Below are 18,105 nucleotides of genomic sequence, written 5' to 3'. Positions count from 1 at the left end.
TTCGTACATCCCTAGTTCAAACGCGTACCCTGAATTTTAGGAAAGCTGATTTTAATAAACTCAGAACAATGATCAGTAAGGTCCCATGGCAAGCGACTCTAATGAGAAAAGGAGTCCAAGAGGGGTGGGAGCTTTTAAAAAAGGAAATTCTCAAGGCACACTTATAAACAATTCCCACAAGAAGAAAAGGTGGAAGACAACAGAAGAAGCCAATGTGGCTTCACAAAAAGCTCAGAGATGACCTGAAAACAAAAAAGCACACATACAGGAAGTGGAACGAAGGCCAAGCAACAAAGGAAGAGTACAGGCAGATAGCACAGGACTGCAGGGATGGCGTCAGGAAGGCTAAAGCTGAGAACGAGCTGAGATTAGCGAGGGATGCTAAAAGCAACAAAAAGGCTTTCTTCAGCTACATGCATAATAAAAGGCAGAGGAAAGAAATGGTTGTTCAGCTATTAAATAACGATGGCAAAATGATAACAGAGGACAAAGAAAAGGCAGAGGTGCTCAATTCCTACTTCGGCTCAGTCTTCTCCCAAAAGAGGGTCTATGACCCCCCTGGCAAAGGCGAAGTACAGGCTGAAGGGGCAGGATTGCAGCTTGAGAGTGATAGGCATATGGTCAAGGAACACCTAATTACTTTGAATGAGTTCAAATCTCCAGGGCCAGATGAACTGCATCCTAGAGTAATAAAGGAACTGGCAGAAGAACTCTCAGAACTGCTGTCTATTCTCTTTGAGCAATCATGGAGGACAGGTGAAGTGCCAGATGACTGGAGGAGGGCTAATGTTGTCCCTATCTTCAAAAGGGTAAAAAGGAGGAACCTGGGAACTACAGACCAATCAGTCTGATATTCAATCCCTGGGAAAATTCTGGAGCAGATGATAAAGCAATCCATCTGTAAGCACCTTGAAAACAATGCAGTGATTACTCCAAGCCAACATGGATTTGTCAAGAGCAAATCCTGCCCGACAAATCTGATCTCATTTTTTGATCAAGTAACCTCCCTTGTGGACCATGGGAATGCTGTAAACATCATATACCTTGACTTCAGCAAAGCTTTCAACAAAGTGCCCCATGATATCCTGATGAGCAAACTAGCTCGAAGTGAGCTAGATGAAACAACGATCTGGTGGATCCACAGTGGCTACAGAATCGGACTCAAAGAATGCTTATCAATGGGACCTTCTCAAACTGGGGAGAGGTAATGAGCAGGGTACCGCAGGGCTCAGTCCTGGGCCCAGTGCTCTTCAACATTTTTATTAATGACTTGGAGGAGGAGGTGCAGGGAATGCTGATCAGATTTGCGGATGACACAAAATTGGGCGGGATAGCTAATACTTTGGAAGACAGAAACACAATTCAAAGTGATCTTGATAGACTGGTGCGCTGGGCAGAAAACAACAGAATGACATTTAATAGGGATAAATGCCAAGTTCTGCACCTAAGAAAAAGAAACCAAATGCACAGTTACCAGATGGGCGATACGTGGCTCAACAACACGACAAGCGAGAAGGCTCTTGGAACTGTTGTAGATCACAAGCTGAATAAGAGCCAACAATGTGATGTGGCTGCAAAAAAGGCAAATGCTATTTTGGGCTGCATTCATAGAAGCATAGTTTCCAAATCCCGGGAAGTACTAGTTCCCCTCTACTCAGCACTGGTTAGGCCTCATCTGGAGTACTGTGTCCAGTTCCAAGCACCACATTTTAAGAAGGATGCAGACAAATTGGAGAGGGTTCAGAGGAGGGCAACAAAGATGATCAGGGGACTGGAAACAAAGCCTTATGAAGACAGACTGAAAGAACTGGGCATGTTTAGCCTTGTGAAGAGAAGATTGAGGAAAAATATGATAGCACTCTTCAAGTACTTGAAAGATTGTCACAGAGAGGAAGGCCAGGATCTCTTCTCAATCATGCCAGAGTGCAGGACATGGAATAATGGGCTCAAGTGACAGGAAGCCGGATTCCAGCTGAACATCAAGAAAAACGTCCTGACTGTTAGAGCAATAGAACAATGGAACCAATTCCCTAGGGAGGTGGTAGGCTCTCCCACGCTGGAGGTATTCAAGACGAGGCTGGATAGCCATCTGTCAGGGATGCTCTGACTTGGATTCCTGCATTGAGCAGGGGGTTGGACTCAATGGCCTTGTAGGCCCCTTCCAACCCTACTATTCTATGATCCTATGATACTAACCAGCCAATCAGAAATTATTTAGAGGCTTGGTCCACCTGGCTTATGCTCTGTGCTTACCTTATAAAGGAGCTGAACAGTTGCAACTAGCTACAGCATTGGATGAAAGAGCTTAACTTCTGGACACATGATCAGAGACAAAAGCCAGGATGTTTTTTGGTTTTTCAGGTGTCACAGTGGGGTTCCTAGATTTCAGTTGCTCTAGATGGCACTGTTTAGCTAGTTCAGAATATATGGGTTTGTCTCCAGGATAAATGAGAAATACAGCTCAAACATATCAACAGTAAGCCATGGCATTTTGCACCTGCTGAACATTCTGAACTGTCTTCAACTGCAGCTCCATGTAGACTGGTCCAAGATTACCAGTGAGAGTCAATGAGATTCATTGGGTGTAGGCCTTCAGAGTCCATGTGAAGCACTTATCCATTACCCTTCACTGGGTATTAAATTATGCTAAATTGGCCTAGGAACAGGTGATCTGGATACCACATTGATGACCTGGTCAAATCCCTGCCCTCCTATAATAGCCCAGTTCCAAGTAAGTCTCTCAGGTTCCAATCCTATATGCATTTATCTGGGAGTAAGTTCCACTGAACTCCATGGGGTTTAATTCTGAGTGTGACTGCACTGTCAGCCTTTGAGTCTCTCCAAATGAATCAATAAGAAATTGCATAGCAGCTCAATGCCCTTTTTATTTCATTCCCAGTTATGGAACACTTTAAGTGCACATTTGTTGTACATCTCTTCCTGTACATACTGCATGCTGGGATGAGACATGTGTCTTATTTATATGATCTGGAAGCAACCTAGAATACATATGCAGTTGCCTGATCCCTAATATGCTTTTAAATGGATAATTTAAATTTAAATTTTAAAGAATTGATTGACATTTGTGGACACAACGTAAGCTTTAAAAATCGCTTTGTTGAAATGAAAAGTTTTGTACTTACCTATTTAATTATATTAATGTGATCATTTTCCACTAGTATTCTCTAAATACCAATGAATTATAATAATAATGCAAATACAACATTTTTGTACAAAGATGTATATTTATAAGTACATCTATACTAATGTAATGTTCAGGCATAAAAGCCAAAATGATTCCTTTGCTAACATAGGCAACTTGGTAACGACTATAGTAAACATACACCATAATTTACAAAAAGATGCCATCTGCTGTGCAAAGGTGCAATCAGCAGGCTATTTCTATTATGGTCCAATCCTTTTTCTTCCTCATATTGATTTTCACCCTTCTTTTTCTAAAGCCCCTAAAGTGTTATGAGCCAACATGGCAAATGAACAACAGAGGGTTTCTCAATGGCCTTGTTATCAATTCTGCTTTGTACTTTACCCCACGCTAACGCTATGGACCTGATAGGTTAGTTCAAGCAAGAAACAAAAAAGACTACATATATAATGTCTAAATACATCCAAGACATCTGAGCCGAAATGACAAGCTAGCATTTCAAAGTGAAACATAAGTATGCTAAGTATTGTATTGTAATCGAATGTAAATGCAACCTGCTATTTTTAATATTAATATATTTACCTCTATATCAGCCAATAGGTTTTTAAAATAACTCTTCCTGTCATCTAGCTCTTTTTTAATTTTTTTCTCCTTTTCATCAAGTTCTTGAATCTTCTGATTCAAATGGGCAGTTTTCTGGGGAAAAACATAATGTAGACAAAAGAGATAAAGTCCAACTCATTTCATACAAAATATATTAACTCTTAAATACCTTTCTTTAAACATTGGTATTTATGCATGTATGTTTACTTTCATTATGAATAGCCTTCAACTTAATTCCATTTGTAACATATTTTTGCTATATTTATATTAAATATATATTTTTAATATGGTAAAAAATAATTTTAAATGGAGGAAAGTTGCATTAAGCCATATATACAGCACAATTTCTTCTAAATTCATGGGCATATGCATCCCCAGGTTTTGGGTGGCTGTTGGACAAGTGGGTTGCCCTCTCTTAGTGAATCTACTTCTTCCTCATCACTATCACCCTCGTCCATTCTCTTGCCCTCTCTCTGCAGGCCCAATCTGCACAATTGCCCAGAGGAAGAGAACAAGGTGGGTGGAAGACACAGTTCCACCTCCTCACTCTTTCACTGCTTGCATACAGAGGGCAGGTAAACAGGCAACAACAGCAGGCAGGAGGAGCAGCAGGGCCAGGAGTTTCCAGGGCTCAGTAGCAGGCCATGGTAGGTACCCAACAAGTACCCGTTGGCACTTGGTCTGACTTGAATCCTCCAAAAGTCAGACGAACAAGAATACAATTTATATAAGGATATTTATTATTAATTATTATTAATAATTTACCCACATTATCATTAGTAATCTCCTGAGGTCACTATTTTTCTCACTTCAGAGATCGGACATTAAAAGAAAAAAAAGACATTAAAAGAAAAAGTTTTTGCCATGGCAAATCTAGGGCTGTACAAATCCCTTACCTTGTTCCAGTCCGGGGTGTCCGCAGTGGGGGGAGGTGATCTGTGGCGAGTCCGTGGAGCTGCTGCCTGGGGCCGCCCACAGCTGGACCTCCGTCTGCTGCTGGGCTGCGGCCGCAAATGGTGGCTACCATAGCGGCCGCCATTTGCATCCCTGCATTAGCCGTGATAGGCTACGTATATATTTACGTAGCCTATCACAGCAGGGATGCAAAAGGTGCCCACTACGCCATTTGTGTCCCTGCGTTAGCCATGATAGGTTACGTATATATTTACATAGCCTATCACGAAAACAGCAGGGATGCACATGGCGTAACGGCTGCCATTTGCGTCCCTGCTCTTTGCCGTGATAGGCTACATAAATACTTCCGTAGCCTATCACAGCTAAAGTAGGGAGGGAAATGGTGGCTGCAGACCGGGGCAGCCATTTGCGGCCACAGACCAGGGGCAGCGGATGGACCAGACGGCTGACACAAGGTAAGATCCGTCCCAGGGAAGTTTTGCAGGGTAGTGGTGGGGATTGCTCCATTCCACCACGGACTCTGGGGGGCTGGATTCTAAAGAATCCATCCTCACTGGAGTCCGTGGCGGAATTCTCTAACATCCCTAGGCAAATCTATGGCTCAGCTGGGACTTGAATCCAGCTCTCCTACACTTCATGGACCATACTGACCACATAGAGATCATCAGTGGCCAGGATCCAAACGGTACTCAAGGACTCAAGTATACCCAGTGTATTTTTTTTTTACTTTTTCCATATGAATGGAAAACCTCCATGATATGGTACAAACTTGCTTTTGAAACTTCCCTCATTGTCAGAAGAGATCTGCCATGTGACAGAGGGACTACTGTTTGAGAAACCCAAGTCCAAAGATTCTTTGGGCATGTAGAAACAGTCATGCAGTTCTTCAGATCCAGATCTGTGTATCTGTGTCTGATTCCCATAACCATGTTGACCATGCTAGATATGTTACTTTCTGGACCTAATTATAGTTTACTTGCACTGTATTTGTCACACAGTGGTTTGTCAAGACTACCACCATTCGACTGTTTCTGGATATATACACCTTCACTCATAAAGCAAGCCAAGTGTAATCTAGGCTGGAAAAAGATATCTCACCACAAAGTGGTCATAAGAACTGTGTCTAAAACCACTTTGGGATTACAAAATTTCTGTTACATAACGAAGTTTACCTTTGTTGCCACTAATATGTAATTGAACAGGCTACAGAATAACACCTATAATTAACATACGTGCACTGAATAGTTTTCATGAAGACTGCTTAAGGAACAAGAAAAATGTAAACTTGTAATCCCTCTCTGAGGATACTTATATGAACTTTGTTTTCATGTTTTTGAACCAAAATAAATGTACAGTTAATGACAAAGACGTATAATTCCTGCCACACCCCCAGTAAGCCTCCACAAGACTAATGATGTGGTCTTTGTCACATTGTTTCTTCTACATTTTTCTTGGGGAAGGGCTAACTGCATTTGTCACTGCCATTAACATGCTATGTTGAAGTTACTATTCGTGGTGTGGTTTTTGTATTTTACAGAAGCCATTAGAGCTGAAGAGTATAAGCTAGTTTACATTTAATTTTAAAATATATTAATTATTTCAAAATGTTATAATCACAGTAAGACTTGGATTTTACTGGTTTCACATCTTGCCTCATTCCAAATGCCAGTCTGAAACCTACATTCCTTGAAGCAGGGCAAAGTTGATCACCATGATCACCATGTTGCCTAATTTTAACTTACCTTAATCAGATCTTTTTGTATATCCTTATTTCTTGCTAGTTTAGCTGATTGCTCAGCCACATGCTGTTCAAGGTCTGCTAATTTCTTCTGAATTTTTTCTTCTAACTTCATTTGTTCCTTTTGCCTTTTCTCTAAATCTCCCTGCAGTGCTTTAACCCTTTTCTGTTCATAATATAAACAAAATACATACACTGAAGTACCTCAAACACAGAAACAAAGGAAAGAAATCCAGCAATATATAGTCTGTTCCACTTCTATCGAGAATGCATATCTGGGACAATTGCATTTATTGGACAAAAAAGTAACTTCCCATACATGGCAATTTCTAAGGCTCTGTGAACATACCAACTAGGTCTGCATCTAATTCGGTGTTTTGGTAAATGGTCCAATTTGGCTCGGACAGATTCAGAAGACTCACTTTGACTCAGGTTCTGAGTTGTGAATTGGAAATCTAAAGCTTCGTGCTTCCCATTGACTATCATGAGAAATTTTTAAAATGGCTGTAACTTTTTTCTGTTTGTCAGAATTGGATGACATTTGCAGCCATAGTAACCCCTTAGGAGGGGAGTATGCCTGCCAAATGTCAGAAAAATAAGTGCAGGGGCCTTTGAATGACATGCCTTTATATCTTGATTTTTTTAAAAAGGGAACTGCTGATAACTCTTTTATTTCTTAGCAGAATTAGACGAAATTTGGAGGGATAGGTGCTCCTTCTGAGGGGATCAAGCCTGCCAAGTTTCAGATAAATAGGTGCACAGATGTTTGTCCACGAGCAGCCTTTACGTTTTGAGGGTATCCAAAAAACGACAGGCTTATCCCCCTATGTTCCTTGTGGACCATTATCCTGAAAATGACAGACAGCATAGAGGTGGTCCTAAGTAAGAAATCTGCAAAGTCTTAGAAAGATAGGTAAAGTAGTTTATGTGGAAGGGGAGTCCTCAGTTTTTGTGTGTGGGGGAGGGGAGTGATTTACTTCCCCAGCCCTCCTCCCTTGTGATTGTGTGTGTGTGTCAATTTATATGAAAATGGCAGGTTGCTTACCTGTAACTGTAGTTCTTCAAGTGGTCACCTGCATGTATTCACATATATGAGTTCTGCGCCTGCACATAACCTTTGTCAGAACTTTCTAAAGCTGAGAAGTTTAGTTGGAAAGCCCCCTGCTGCTCACCTCCTGCACATGTCCAAAGGGCCAAGTTCTTGCCTTTTCCCTCAGTTTCTCTCAAAGCACCATAAAAGCTCCAAACCAAGAGGAATGGTGAAAATTAACACCTGTAGTGGGGTAGGAGGGTGGGTTATGTGAATGCCCAGGTGACCACATGAAGAACTACAGTGGGTAAGTAACCTCTCCTTCTTCTTCATGGTCTCTGTGAATCACATATATAGGTGATTAACCAGCTGACTTACCTCAGGTGGAGGGACAGGTAATCAAGCTGGTAGAGATGACAGCACCACACAGCCAAAGGAAGCATCCTTTTGTGTTCTAACATTGAGGCAATAATGCCTAACAAAGGTCAATGGCTGTGACCATGTAGCAGCCCTGCACACGTTTTGAAGAGGGACACCTCTGGAGAATGCAACTGAGGTGGCAACAACCCTAGTGGAATGAGCCCGCACTGTGTTAGGTACCAACTCGTTGTTGTGCCAATGTGTAATAGAGTTTCACTGTTTCAGATACCCAGGAAGACAGATGTTGTGTCCATACTAAAGAATCCTTCTGCCTGCCCCCATAGGAGACAAAGAGTCTGGAACAATTAGAAAACAGGGCTCTTCTGTCAAGGTAGAATGTTAGAGCCTGTCATGCTTGCCCCTGATGCTGCTGTCTCAGAGGAAGAGCTTGATTCAGAAACAGAAGATTATTCAAGGCCTGGTCAAAATATGGGTTGTCAGGGGGCTGGGAATTTGTCTCTGTCTCATTTCTCAGTAGTTTGCAAGTAGGGGAAGGAAACTGCTCCTTCTCCGTTACTGTCAGACCTAGCCATGGGAAAAGTGCTCAAGGGGCCTCAGGAGAAGGAACATTCTTTGTTAAGTGAGCAGAAAAAAGATTTGGCTAAAGAAGGGGCATGCCCAAGGTTATCTCCTAGGGAACAGCATCAACTGAAGAGGCTAGAGACAAAGCAACCACCCTGACAAAGTGTGCATCCCTAGGCTAAGTTTCCCTGTAAGGTAGATTGACAAGTGAGGATCTCTAGTCGCTCCACCCCTGCATAAAAACTAGTGCAGAGGCAAAATCAATTTGTGAGTATAACACTGCTGATCCCAGACATTCCTTTGTGTGAACCCTGGATTTAGCATGCCTTGAATCCCATGTTTGGGTCCCTGCTTTGGATTATAATGCTGGACTTTAAAACCCTGACTTTGGCTCCTGTTTGGATTAACTGAATGTATTGAACTTGAGCACACTAAAGATTTTGATGATTCATGGACTTTAGGGAGGTGCTTGTGCTTGTGTTATGCTGTAATAAAGAAGTGTGTTGATTCTTTACCACGTGTCTAGTTGCTGATGTAGTAAGGGAGCCAGTCCCAACAGTGCCCTGCGAGTGCTCAAACTGTGAAGGGAAACCTCTAGAGGGGTATTTAGATTCAGAAAGAAAGTGGGGAGAACAATGTTCTGATTCAGTTGAAACAATTAAACAAAATCAGAAAAAAGGTCAGAACTGGCCTTATTTCTAGGGAGAACCGTAAATGCTGGCTTGGAATAGAGCACAGCCAATTTGCTGGCTTGATGACTGAAGTAATAGCTACCAAGAACAGCACCTTAGAGGTAAGTAGTCTAAGGTCACATGTGGCAAGTGGCTCAAAGGGCTTCAACGTCAAAGGAGACAGAGCCACAGAGAGGCTCCAGGATGGAACCAGCCGAGAAACCAGCAGGTATCAGTTTTTTAGTCTAGTAAGAAACTTCTCTGTCATCAGGTGTGAAAAACTCATGTGACCCTGAACTGCTTTGTTAAATGCTTATAATGCCACCAAATGCACTTTCAATGAAGACAGGGAAAGTCCTCGAGTTTGAAGCATTAACAAAACCTGAAGAACATGGTATAACCGAACAGGATCAACCTGAATAGAGGCAGCATACAACTGAAAGACCACCATTTACGCTTATAGGAGCAGATATAGTGTTTGGCTTTCATACATCTCTAGAGCCTCCAAAATGCTCAAGGCAAGGGGCAAGACAAGGTCACCTGGCAAGCCATTAGTTGGAGGGAGGAAAGATCTGATATCAGAACAACCTTCCTGCTGTGTCAAAAGGGAAGGAAATGTTGGTGGTCTCACCCACAGGCCTTTTGCCATCAACAGCAGCATGGCAAACCAAGGAGTGATAAGTGTGGCATCCATGCCATCTCAATAGAATTTTGCTAACACCTTGGTGACTAAGGGGATTGGTGGAAAAGTGTACAGTAGTGATATGATAAACTGTTACAAGAAGGTCTCCTTCAGGGACTGACAATCAATACCCATTTGGCTGCAAAACTGAGCACACTGCAAGTTCATACTGGTCACGAAAATGTTTATCTGAAGGGTGCTCCACACCAAAAAAGCTTAATGATCCAACATCCATTTGTACAAAGTGTGTTCAGAATGACTCCATGCATTGGCTAGCTCTAGGTAAATGGCTACCAACTCTATCCGTCAGGACACACACCAGTTCCAGAGGTCCAAGGTAAGGTCTAGCAGAGTCCTTGAACTGATACCTCCTTGCTTGTTTCTGTACCAGACCATACCTGTGTTGTCTGATGCAATCTGGATGACATGGTTCTAAGCTACTGTTTCAAAAGTGATGAATCCTTTGTGAACTGCTAGCAACTCAAGTGCATTGATGGGTAGCTACTATTCTGCACTGAACCATCATGCATGGATCTGGTAGGAACCACCATGTGCTCCCCATCCCAAATTGAACATGTCCACTGTAACTACCCAAGATGGTTGCTCCTGTGCAAAGAGAAACCCCTTGAGGAGATTTGGCAACTGAGTCCACCAGACCAGAGACTGATAGAACAATCTGGGAGCCAGGAGGCGAATCCAGCTTGGATCTCCCTTGAAGGAGAATGCCTGAAAAAAACAGATCTGGAGCAGCTGCATGTGCATTCATGAAAAAGGGGTGGCAGACTTAGTCACCATCATCAACCCAAGCAACCACTGGATTGTAGAAGCAGAGACTGAGTGTTGGAACACTATGGATCAGACAACAGTTGCCATGTATAGCTTCTATCCAGTGGGAGGAACGTGCTCCATAGGCTGGAAAGGATTGCTCCAATATACTGTATTCAAGTAGAAAGGATAAGATATGACTTGGATACATTGATGCAGAGACCAAGATCAGAGAGGAGACCAAGCATGGTATCGATGTGTTCCTGAAGCAACATTCATGATGGGGCCACAATCAATCAATCATCAATATGCAGGAATACCGTAACTATCTGCAAGCAGAGATGGGTAGTCACGACCACCATACACTTTATAAATACCATGGGGGTCACGGTGAGACCAAAAGGAAGGGCCTGGTATTGGGAACACTGCTTTCCAATGGCCAAACAAACAAATCCATTAGGACAAGGATGGATAAAGTTGTGGAAATAGACATCCTTGAGATCCACTGAGACAAACCAGTACCCTTCCTGGAGTAATGGGAGAATGTTTATCAGCATCACCATGTGGAACATTTTGTGCCAAATGAAATAACTGAAGTCCCACAGATCTAAAATATGGTGAAGACCCCCATGTTTCTTCAGGACCGTGAAGTACCAAGGCAGGAAGCCTGGGACCATGTGATTTAGACTGACCTACTGGATTACCCCTTTTTGAAGTAATGAGATGACTTTTTTTCTAAAGGAGGAGAAGAGGGAGTCAGCCATATTACCCCCATGGGCGGCTGTTTTGAACTCTGTGAACTTGCCTGTGGTAATGCAGTTCCAAGCAGTAATACAGTTTGCCAGATGAGAGCCGGTTGGCAGGGGAGTAAAACTGTCCATAGTTTTCAGGAAGTCAGAGGCTTCTGCCCCCTGCCCTGCTTCCTGCAGGATTGCTGGTGGTACTGTGCTGATGGGAATGGGCATTTGGACCCTTGAGATGCTGTCTTACAAGAGGTGCAATCAACCGGTAAGTCTTTGACACAGGACTCTACTCCAAGGTTTGGGCCGGGAATAGTAAGATTGAGAAGTTGTCCCATCACCCTTACACATTTTAAGGTAGATCCTCTATCTGAGAATGGAGTTCTTTATTGAGTCCAGAGGATCTTAACCACACATGGCAGCAGAAGGCAATTGATCCTGCCCTGGCCTTGGCTCTACAGTCAATCATGTGTACAGCAGTATTGGCTTGCTGCTTCGCTAAGCTAGTAGCTTGAGTATTGAATAATCTTGCAATTTTTTGCTTATCCTCTGGCAGGTACTCTAAGAGGAAAGACATCTTCTGCCACAGGAAAAATGTGTACCTGGCCAAACAAGCCTGGTAACTGATTATGTGAAATAACCATGCCACTGTAGAATAACTCTTGCAGTCAATAGCAGCCAATTTTCGACCCTCTTGATAAGTTGAAGTGGAGTGAGGTTTACTAGATGTTTTGTTGTGGCTGGACTCAACAATAATGGATGTTGGGGTCAGATGCTTGAAAATAAATGTACAAATGTTCAACTGTATACATCAACCTGGAGAGTGGAGGAGTGGAGGAAGGTTTCTTCCAAGACTTCCTTGATGCTCGAAGGACAGATGGAGGTATAGGCAAAGCAATGGGGCCTGAACAAAGTTAATCACAGGCTCATCCACAGGATCATGTGATTGGAGTTGGGTGTAAAACAACCAAGTAACCATATGAAGAAGGTGATCCATGTAGGGACAATTGTCTTCTGTCGGAGATGGTGGGGAGTGGCTACCCACTACTTGGTCCAGAGATGAAACCAATGGGGCACTGACCCCAAGGTGGAAGGATCAGTTTGATAATCATCTAGATCTGATTCTAACTGTGCCGGTACTTGTAGCGGTGCGGGCACATAAGAAGATCTAAGTGCAGCTATAGATACAGGTGGGGCAGTAGCCAATGATGATGAAACATGCAGTTGTTTAGGACAAGAAGACAAAATTGGAGGGATCAACATTGAAAGTATTGATGGAAGGGCTGTAATCAATGCAACTATCATCTGCAGTACTAACACCATCCGTTCCAACGCTGGAGGCCTGGAGATGGTAGCTGCCCTGGCCTGCAGTCAAGGGGGCAATGTGGTACACAGCTCTTGGCAGTTTTGGTATTTAGGAGAGCCCCGTCGATGATGGATCAAAATATTATGGTCTCTCTTGATAATGTCTTGGGGGAGAATCACAATAATAAGGGGATCATCTGTCCCAAGAATGGGAATGAGAATATTGGCTTACAGACAGTTCCAAAATGTCATGCCCCAACCCTTTCTGTCCCAGTAGAAATGGTCAAAATACCATGAGTAACAAGAATCAGGTGAACTCCTCCATCACTCTTGGTGAAAACTGGTATTGCAAGGAGAGTCTGCGAGGCAAGCTCTGATGTGGTAACTCAATGTGGGAAACAGGTGGTGGGGAAGAATCCTGGGTTTCTCCTTCTGATGTCAAGGTCAGGACCTGCATATCATCTGGCACCACAGGAGACTCATGAGGCAGCCTCTGCACAATAGGGATAGGAGACAACAGCAGAGGTGGAAACAAATGGGACACCACTTCTGAAGATGGTAAGAAAACCTCCTGTTGTACAGGTGATGGGACAGGTAGTCTGAACACTCCCCTTTTCTCTATATTTTGATTTCTTTTTCTTTTTAGGCTCCTTTGCAGATTCAGTCAAGGGCATTTTGCCTTAGACTTCTTCGAAGATTGGATAGATCAACCAGGCATTGGAGGTAGTGGTGGGTCAAGTCAATAGTCTGTACTGAAGAGTGTCAAATCCAATGGACCCAAAGGAATGGTCAGGCTTGATAATCAAGACTGCCCCAAAGTGGATGGGACTGACTCTTTCAATGTAGCTAAAGCTATTTTAAACACTGGGTTAAAGCAGATCAGAAGCAGTGCTGACTACAATCACTTCACTGAGTTGCAATGTATGCTTCCAACGAACCGCTCAAAGACATGAGTAGCGATTTCACCTGGCTTGTTTGTAAAGCCCTGGCAGTGCATGCACGAGTCAACAATGTGGCTTTACCCAAGCAAAATAGACAAAGGTTATGACCATCAGTTGGTGGTAAATTATAGCCAGAAGGGCCATAGGCCACTGAGGAGAATAAGGTGCTGAAAACACATGAAAATAAAAGTGCTAACGAAAGAAAGAAAGAAAGAAAGAAAGAAAGAAAGAAAGAAAGAAAGAAAGAACAAAATAAACAATACATGAATAGGAGGGGGGGAAACTATTTAGAAGACTTTACAATCACTCAGCTCAACCACCTCACAGAGAGACAATATAGAAAAGAAAGCTCTAAGTGATGCCGCTGTAGCGGCAGTTGAAAAGAAACTGAAGGGAAAGGCAGGAGCCTCGGCTTTTGGACTGGAGGGTGAAGGGCAGGCTTTCCAACATGTCATTAACATGTTGCTTGGTCACCACTGGGAATTGCCCCCTTCCCCTGAAATTTGATGATGGCCCAGAGTACGGAGCTGCTCAGTTTAGTCAATTATTAAACCAATAATTTAACGTGGGTAAATGTCCAAACTATGACATTTATCCAAACTGTCACCTGGTGTTGGGAGGTCTTGGGTGCCTGGTGAAGTGTTGCGGGGATTTAAATCCCGATGCTACAGGCTCTGAAACCATCATTATCTTAGGGCACTTGACAGACTAACACTCTCTTCCATAACACGGCTTCAGTTGGTCAGAGCGATTTTTCCTTGCCTGTTTGGAGAAGGCGTTGCCGTGTTGACAAGTTTCCACAATATGCCCTTCTCCTAGGCAAAACAGGAAACGACTGTGTCTGTCCTTGCGGGGTAGCTTCACCTCACAACAGGTGCACTTTGGAAAGGTGCCCAGAGGACCATATGCCCATGAGGGTGATCGTGAAAGATGCGAAAAAGGAACAAAGTAAAAATGTAGAGAAGACAGAAATAATGATAGCAAGGGGAAAAGATAGAATAAAACCTCAGCTTTTTTGTTTTATAACTGTTGTCAGAAACAACAAACAGAGAGAAATTCCCACAAGGTGCCTGCAGTGGCAGTTGAAAAAGAATTGAGGGAAGAGATAGGAACCCGTTAGGGATAGGAACACTGGATGCTGAGGGAAGGGTTCCCGCCTAAAACTCTTCAGCTTTAGAAGTTTCCTGAATCAAGGCTTTGCGCAGGCGTAGAACCCATATGTGTGATGCACACAGACCATGAAGAACAACCTCCTGTTTTAGTTTTATGAAGAGGACTACTTCTTGTATTTTTTTTCTGTACAAAGCAAGACCCAGTAAGTTAAAAAGTTAAAATAACTTTTTTCAGTGGATTGTCTGCATGGTGAGTGCGTCTTTGGAAGGTGCTTATCTCCTTCTATTTACTCTTTCTTTGCCTTGAGACAGAGTTTCAGAGAAAGTGTGAGGTGAGCTTCTATTAGTTGTTTATATCTGCTTCAAGAGTTCCATCATCCTTAAGAGAAAATAGCATGGCAACTGTCTTTGCATGGAGTTTATCTGACTGCTAATGGTGAATGAAAAGGGGATTTACTAATAATTAGAGATCAACTTTTATTTCTCATGTTCTTGGACTAAGCCCTAACAATAAAAACAATTTTGGGCCCATGTTCTAGAAAACCCTAGTAAAAGCAGGAACAGTGGGGAGAGAGAAAGCAGAAAGAGGAGAGATGGATATTCACCTGCAAAGCCTTATACAGTTTTGTTGTAAATAGTTGCTAGTGTGGACTAAAAAGAAGTGTTTTAGCTAAGTTAGAAACTATGAAGAGGAACCCACAATCAGAAGCTCTTATGTAACTGCAGCCATGAGTTTTCTGTGCATTTCTTTGTGCTCCTTTGAAGGTAAATCAAATAAAGTTTTTTTTTAATCCTAAAATATTTTTCTCTTTGTGTTTTCTTTTCATATTTTATTTCTGTAAACAGATGCATTTTAACCTGCATTTTAAAATATATCTGAGTTTAGAAGGATCTTTTTAAAGGTGGTGTTTAAACACATGTATGCAGCAGTATGGAAGCTACCAATTTAAATATTGGTGGGTAGGGTATAACATTTATGAACTTACTTGGAAGACTGGAGCAATGATCTTTAAGAAAAAAAGGTTGTCAAAAATTCCCTATTGCTTATGAACATTTAGGGCATGAGGGCACTGTGCCCACATGTAGTCAACTCCCCATATGGTTTAATATGGGGAGGTTTTTCCCGCCTCCCAGCTGAGCAGAGCACAGCAGAGCAGAGCACAGCAGAGCAGAGCACAGCACAGCAGAGCAAGCTGCTCCAGCTGGTCCAGGGACTACAGAAGCAGGCAAGCTCCCAGAGAGCGAGCGAACAGAGAGAGCGAACAGGGGGAGCGAACAGGAGTTGGCCAGGGGAGTTGCAGTGGTTGAAGAGACAAAGGAGACAAAGGAGACAGAGGCTAAGACGTAAGTGGGCTGCAGGAAGCCCAGGGGGCTGCCCTTTATCCTTCTGATTGGCTGTGAGCTCACCAGGTGCTTCTGAGCGCTCCAACTGAATTGGAGGGGTGTGGCCTGAGTACTCCCAGCAGCTGACTGGGCGGGAAGCTTCAGTCTGTTTCCCGCCTCCGAGCTGAGCAGAGCAGAGCAGAGCAGAGCAGAGCAGAGCAGAGCAAGCTGCTCCAGCTGGTCCAGGGACTACAGAAGCAGGCAAGCTCCCAGAGAGCGAGCGAACAGAGCGAGCAAACAGGAGTTGGCCAGGGGAGTTCGGCACGGGAGGTGAAGGGGGAGGCCCCTAACATTTTTTTTTTTAACTAACTTTTTTCCATTTATTTGTCTTGTAACACACACTTTCACACCAGTGGGACTCTGCTTTTAACCTCTACTGAGTAGAGGAGCAGGCACAGGCTAGTCTAGAACAATCACAAAGCTAGACACAAAAAGGGGAAAGAGGCTATGGAAGGACAAGACTCTCCAGTGGTGGTGGCCTGCAAGGTGTGTGCCATGTTTGTTTTCTTGCCTGAGAACAACATGGCCTACACCTGCAACAAGTGCAAGTTGATCACGCTGCTGGAAGAAAAAGTAAGTGGACTGGAGTGGTGACTGTCGACCCGCGGGGAATAAGAGAACACGAAGAGTTCTTGGACAGAATGGGGGAACTACAGCAGCAAAGGGAAGACCAGAAGCTTGAAGAGCAACAGCAAGCTGAGGCAGAAATGGGAAATGCTGAGGTGAAGAAAAATGGAGCAGAGGATACTCCTTGGAAAAGGGTGACAGTTAGGAGAACTAGATGCCACTCTGCACCAGTGGAAGCAGTGGAGCTGTGGAACCGATTCCAGGTACTTGCGGATGAAACTGGAGGACAACCGGCAGAGGAAGAATCACAGGGGAACCTGCATGAGAGTGAGCAAGAGGCTGAAGGTCAGTCAAACAGAGGCGATGAAACCCAGGCCTACAAGAAGAAGAAGAGAAGAGTGGTAGTAGTGGGAGACTCCTTGCTGCGTGGGATCAAGACCCAAGTATGTTGCGAAGACCCGTGGACTCGCCAGGTATGTTGTCTCCCGGGAGGACAGATTAGAGATGTGACTGAAAGGCTGCCTGCACTCATAAAGCCCACTGACAGGTATTCCTTTCTTCTCATCCATGTGGGAACAAATGATACCGCCAAGCGGAGCTACGAAGAGATCACGTCAGACTTTGAAGCTTTGGGAAGGAAACTCAAGAAAATTGGGGCCCAGATAGTTTTCTCATCCATCCTTCCAGTAGTTAGAAGAGGGATAGAAAGGGAACGAAAAATACTTTGGGTGAATGACTGGCTAGGAAGGTGGTGCCGACGAGAAGATTTGGATTCTGGGACCATGGGCTATACTTCCTGGAAGATGGGCTGTCGGCAAGGGATGGGTTGCACCTCACAAAGGATGGGAAGAATGTGTTTGGCCACAGCTTGAAGAACTTCATCAGGAGGGCTTTAAACTGAATCCTACGGGGAAGGGAGATGTAATGTTGGGGGTAACAATGGACATAGGCGCATGCACTGCAACGGAGAGAACAGTTCTGATAGCGCCCAATAATAGTCTTCAGACACATGTAGGAAGAAAGCCAGACTATGAAGCACATGGTCTTCGATGTCTATATACTAATGCCCAGAGTATGGGAAACAAACAGAACAAACTTAACTCTTAATACAAGAGGGAAATTATGACTTGATAGGTATAACTGAGACTTGGTGGGATGACTCTCATGACTGGAATACAGAAATTGAAGGATATAACTTGTTCAAAAAGAACAGGAGGAACAGAAAGGGAGGTGGGGCTGCACTGTATGTGAAAAACATATATCTCTGCACAGAAATACAGGAGGAGGAGCTTGGTAGCCCCATCGAGAGCATCTGGGTTGAAATAAATGGAGCAAAGAATAAAAGGAACCTGGTGGTCGGAGTCTACTACCCAATCAAGGAGAAGACAAGGATGAAACTTTTGAAAAGCAAATAGCCAATTCCTTAATGTTTTAAGGAAGCATGATGTAGTAGTAATGGGGGACTTCAATTTCCCCGATATTTGTTGGGAGACAAATTCTGCAAAACATGGGCCCTCCAGGAAATTCCTGACTTGTGTGGCGGATAAC

General features: G+C 43.5%; 1 protein-coding gene across 2 annotated transcripts in view; it reads right to left on the bottom strand.

Annotated features, from left to right (window-relative positions):
• The window catches only part of CCDC178 (coiled-coil domain containing 178), a 246,907-nt gene that overhangs the window by 177,473 nt on the left and 51,329 nt on the right, over positions 1-18,105 (bottom strand). For both annotated transcript variants that reach the window (XM_084848088.1, XM_084848089.1), the window contains exons 15-16: positions 6,424-6,585; positions 3,746-3,859 (exon numbers count right to left, since the gene is read on the bottom strand). In XM_084848088.1, coding sequence (XP_084704214.1) covers positions 3,746-3,859; positions 6,424-6,585 — 276 coding nt within the window. The remainder of the gene's footprint in view (positions 1-3,745; positions 3,860-6,423; positions 6,586-18,105) is intronic.

This window comes from Heloderma suspectum, chromosome 4 (genome assembly GCF_057233095.1).
Source record: "Heloderma suspectum isolate Gila_16-S chromosome 4, 16-S_ref, whole genome shotgun sequence".
NCBI classification, from domain to species: Eukaryota; Metazoa; Chordata; class Lepidosauria; order Squamata; family Helodermatidae; genus Heloderma; species Heloderma suspectum.
Note: the sequence above shows the minus strand (reverse complement) of the source record. Positions and strands in the feature narration are given on the sequence as shown.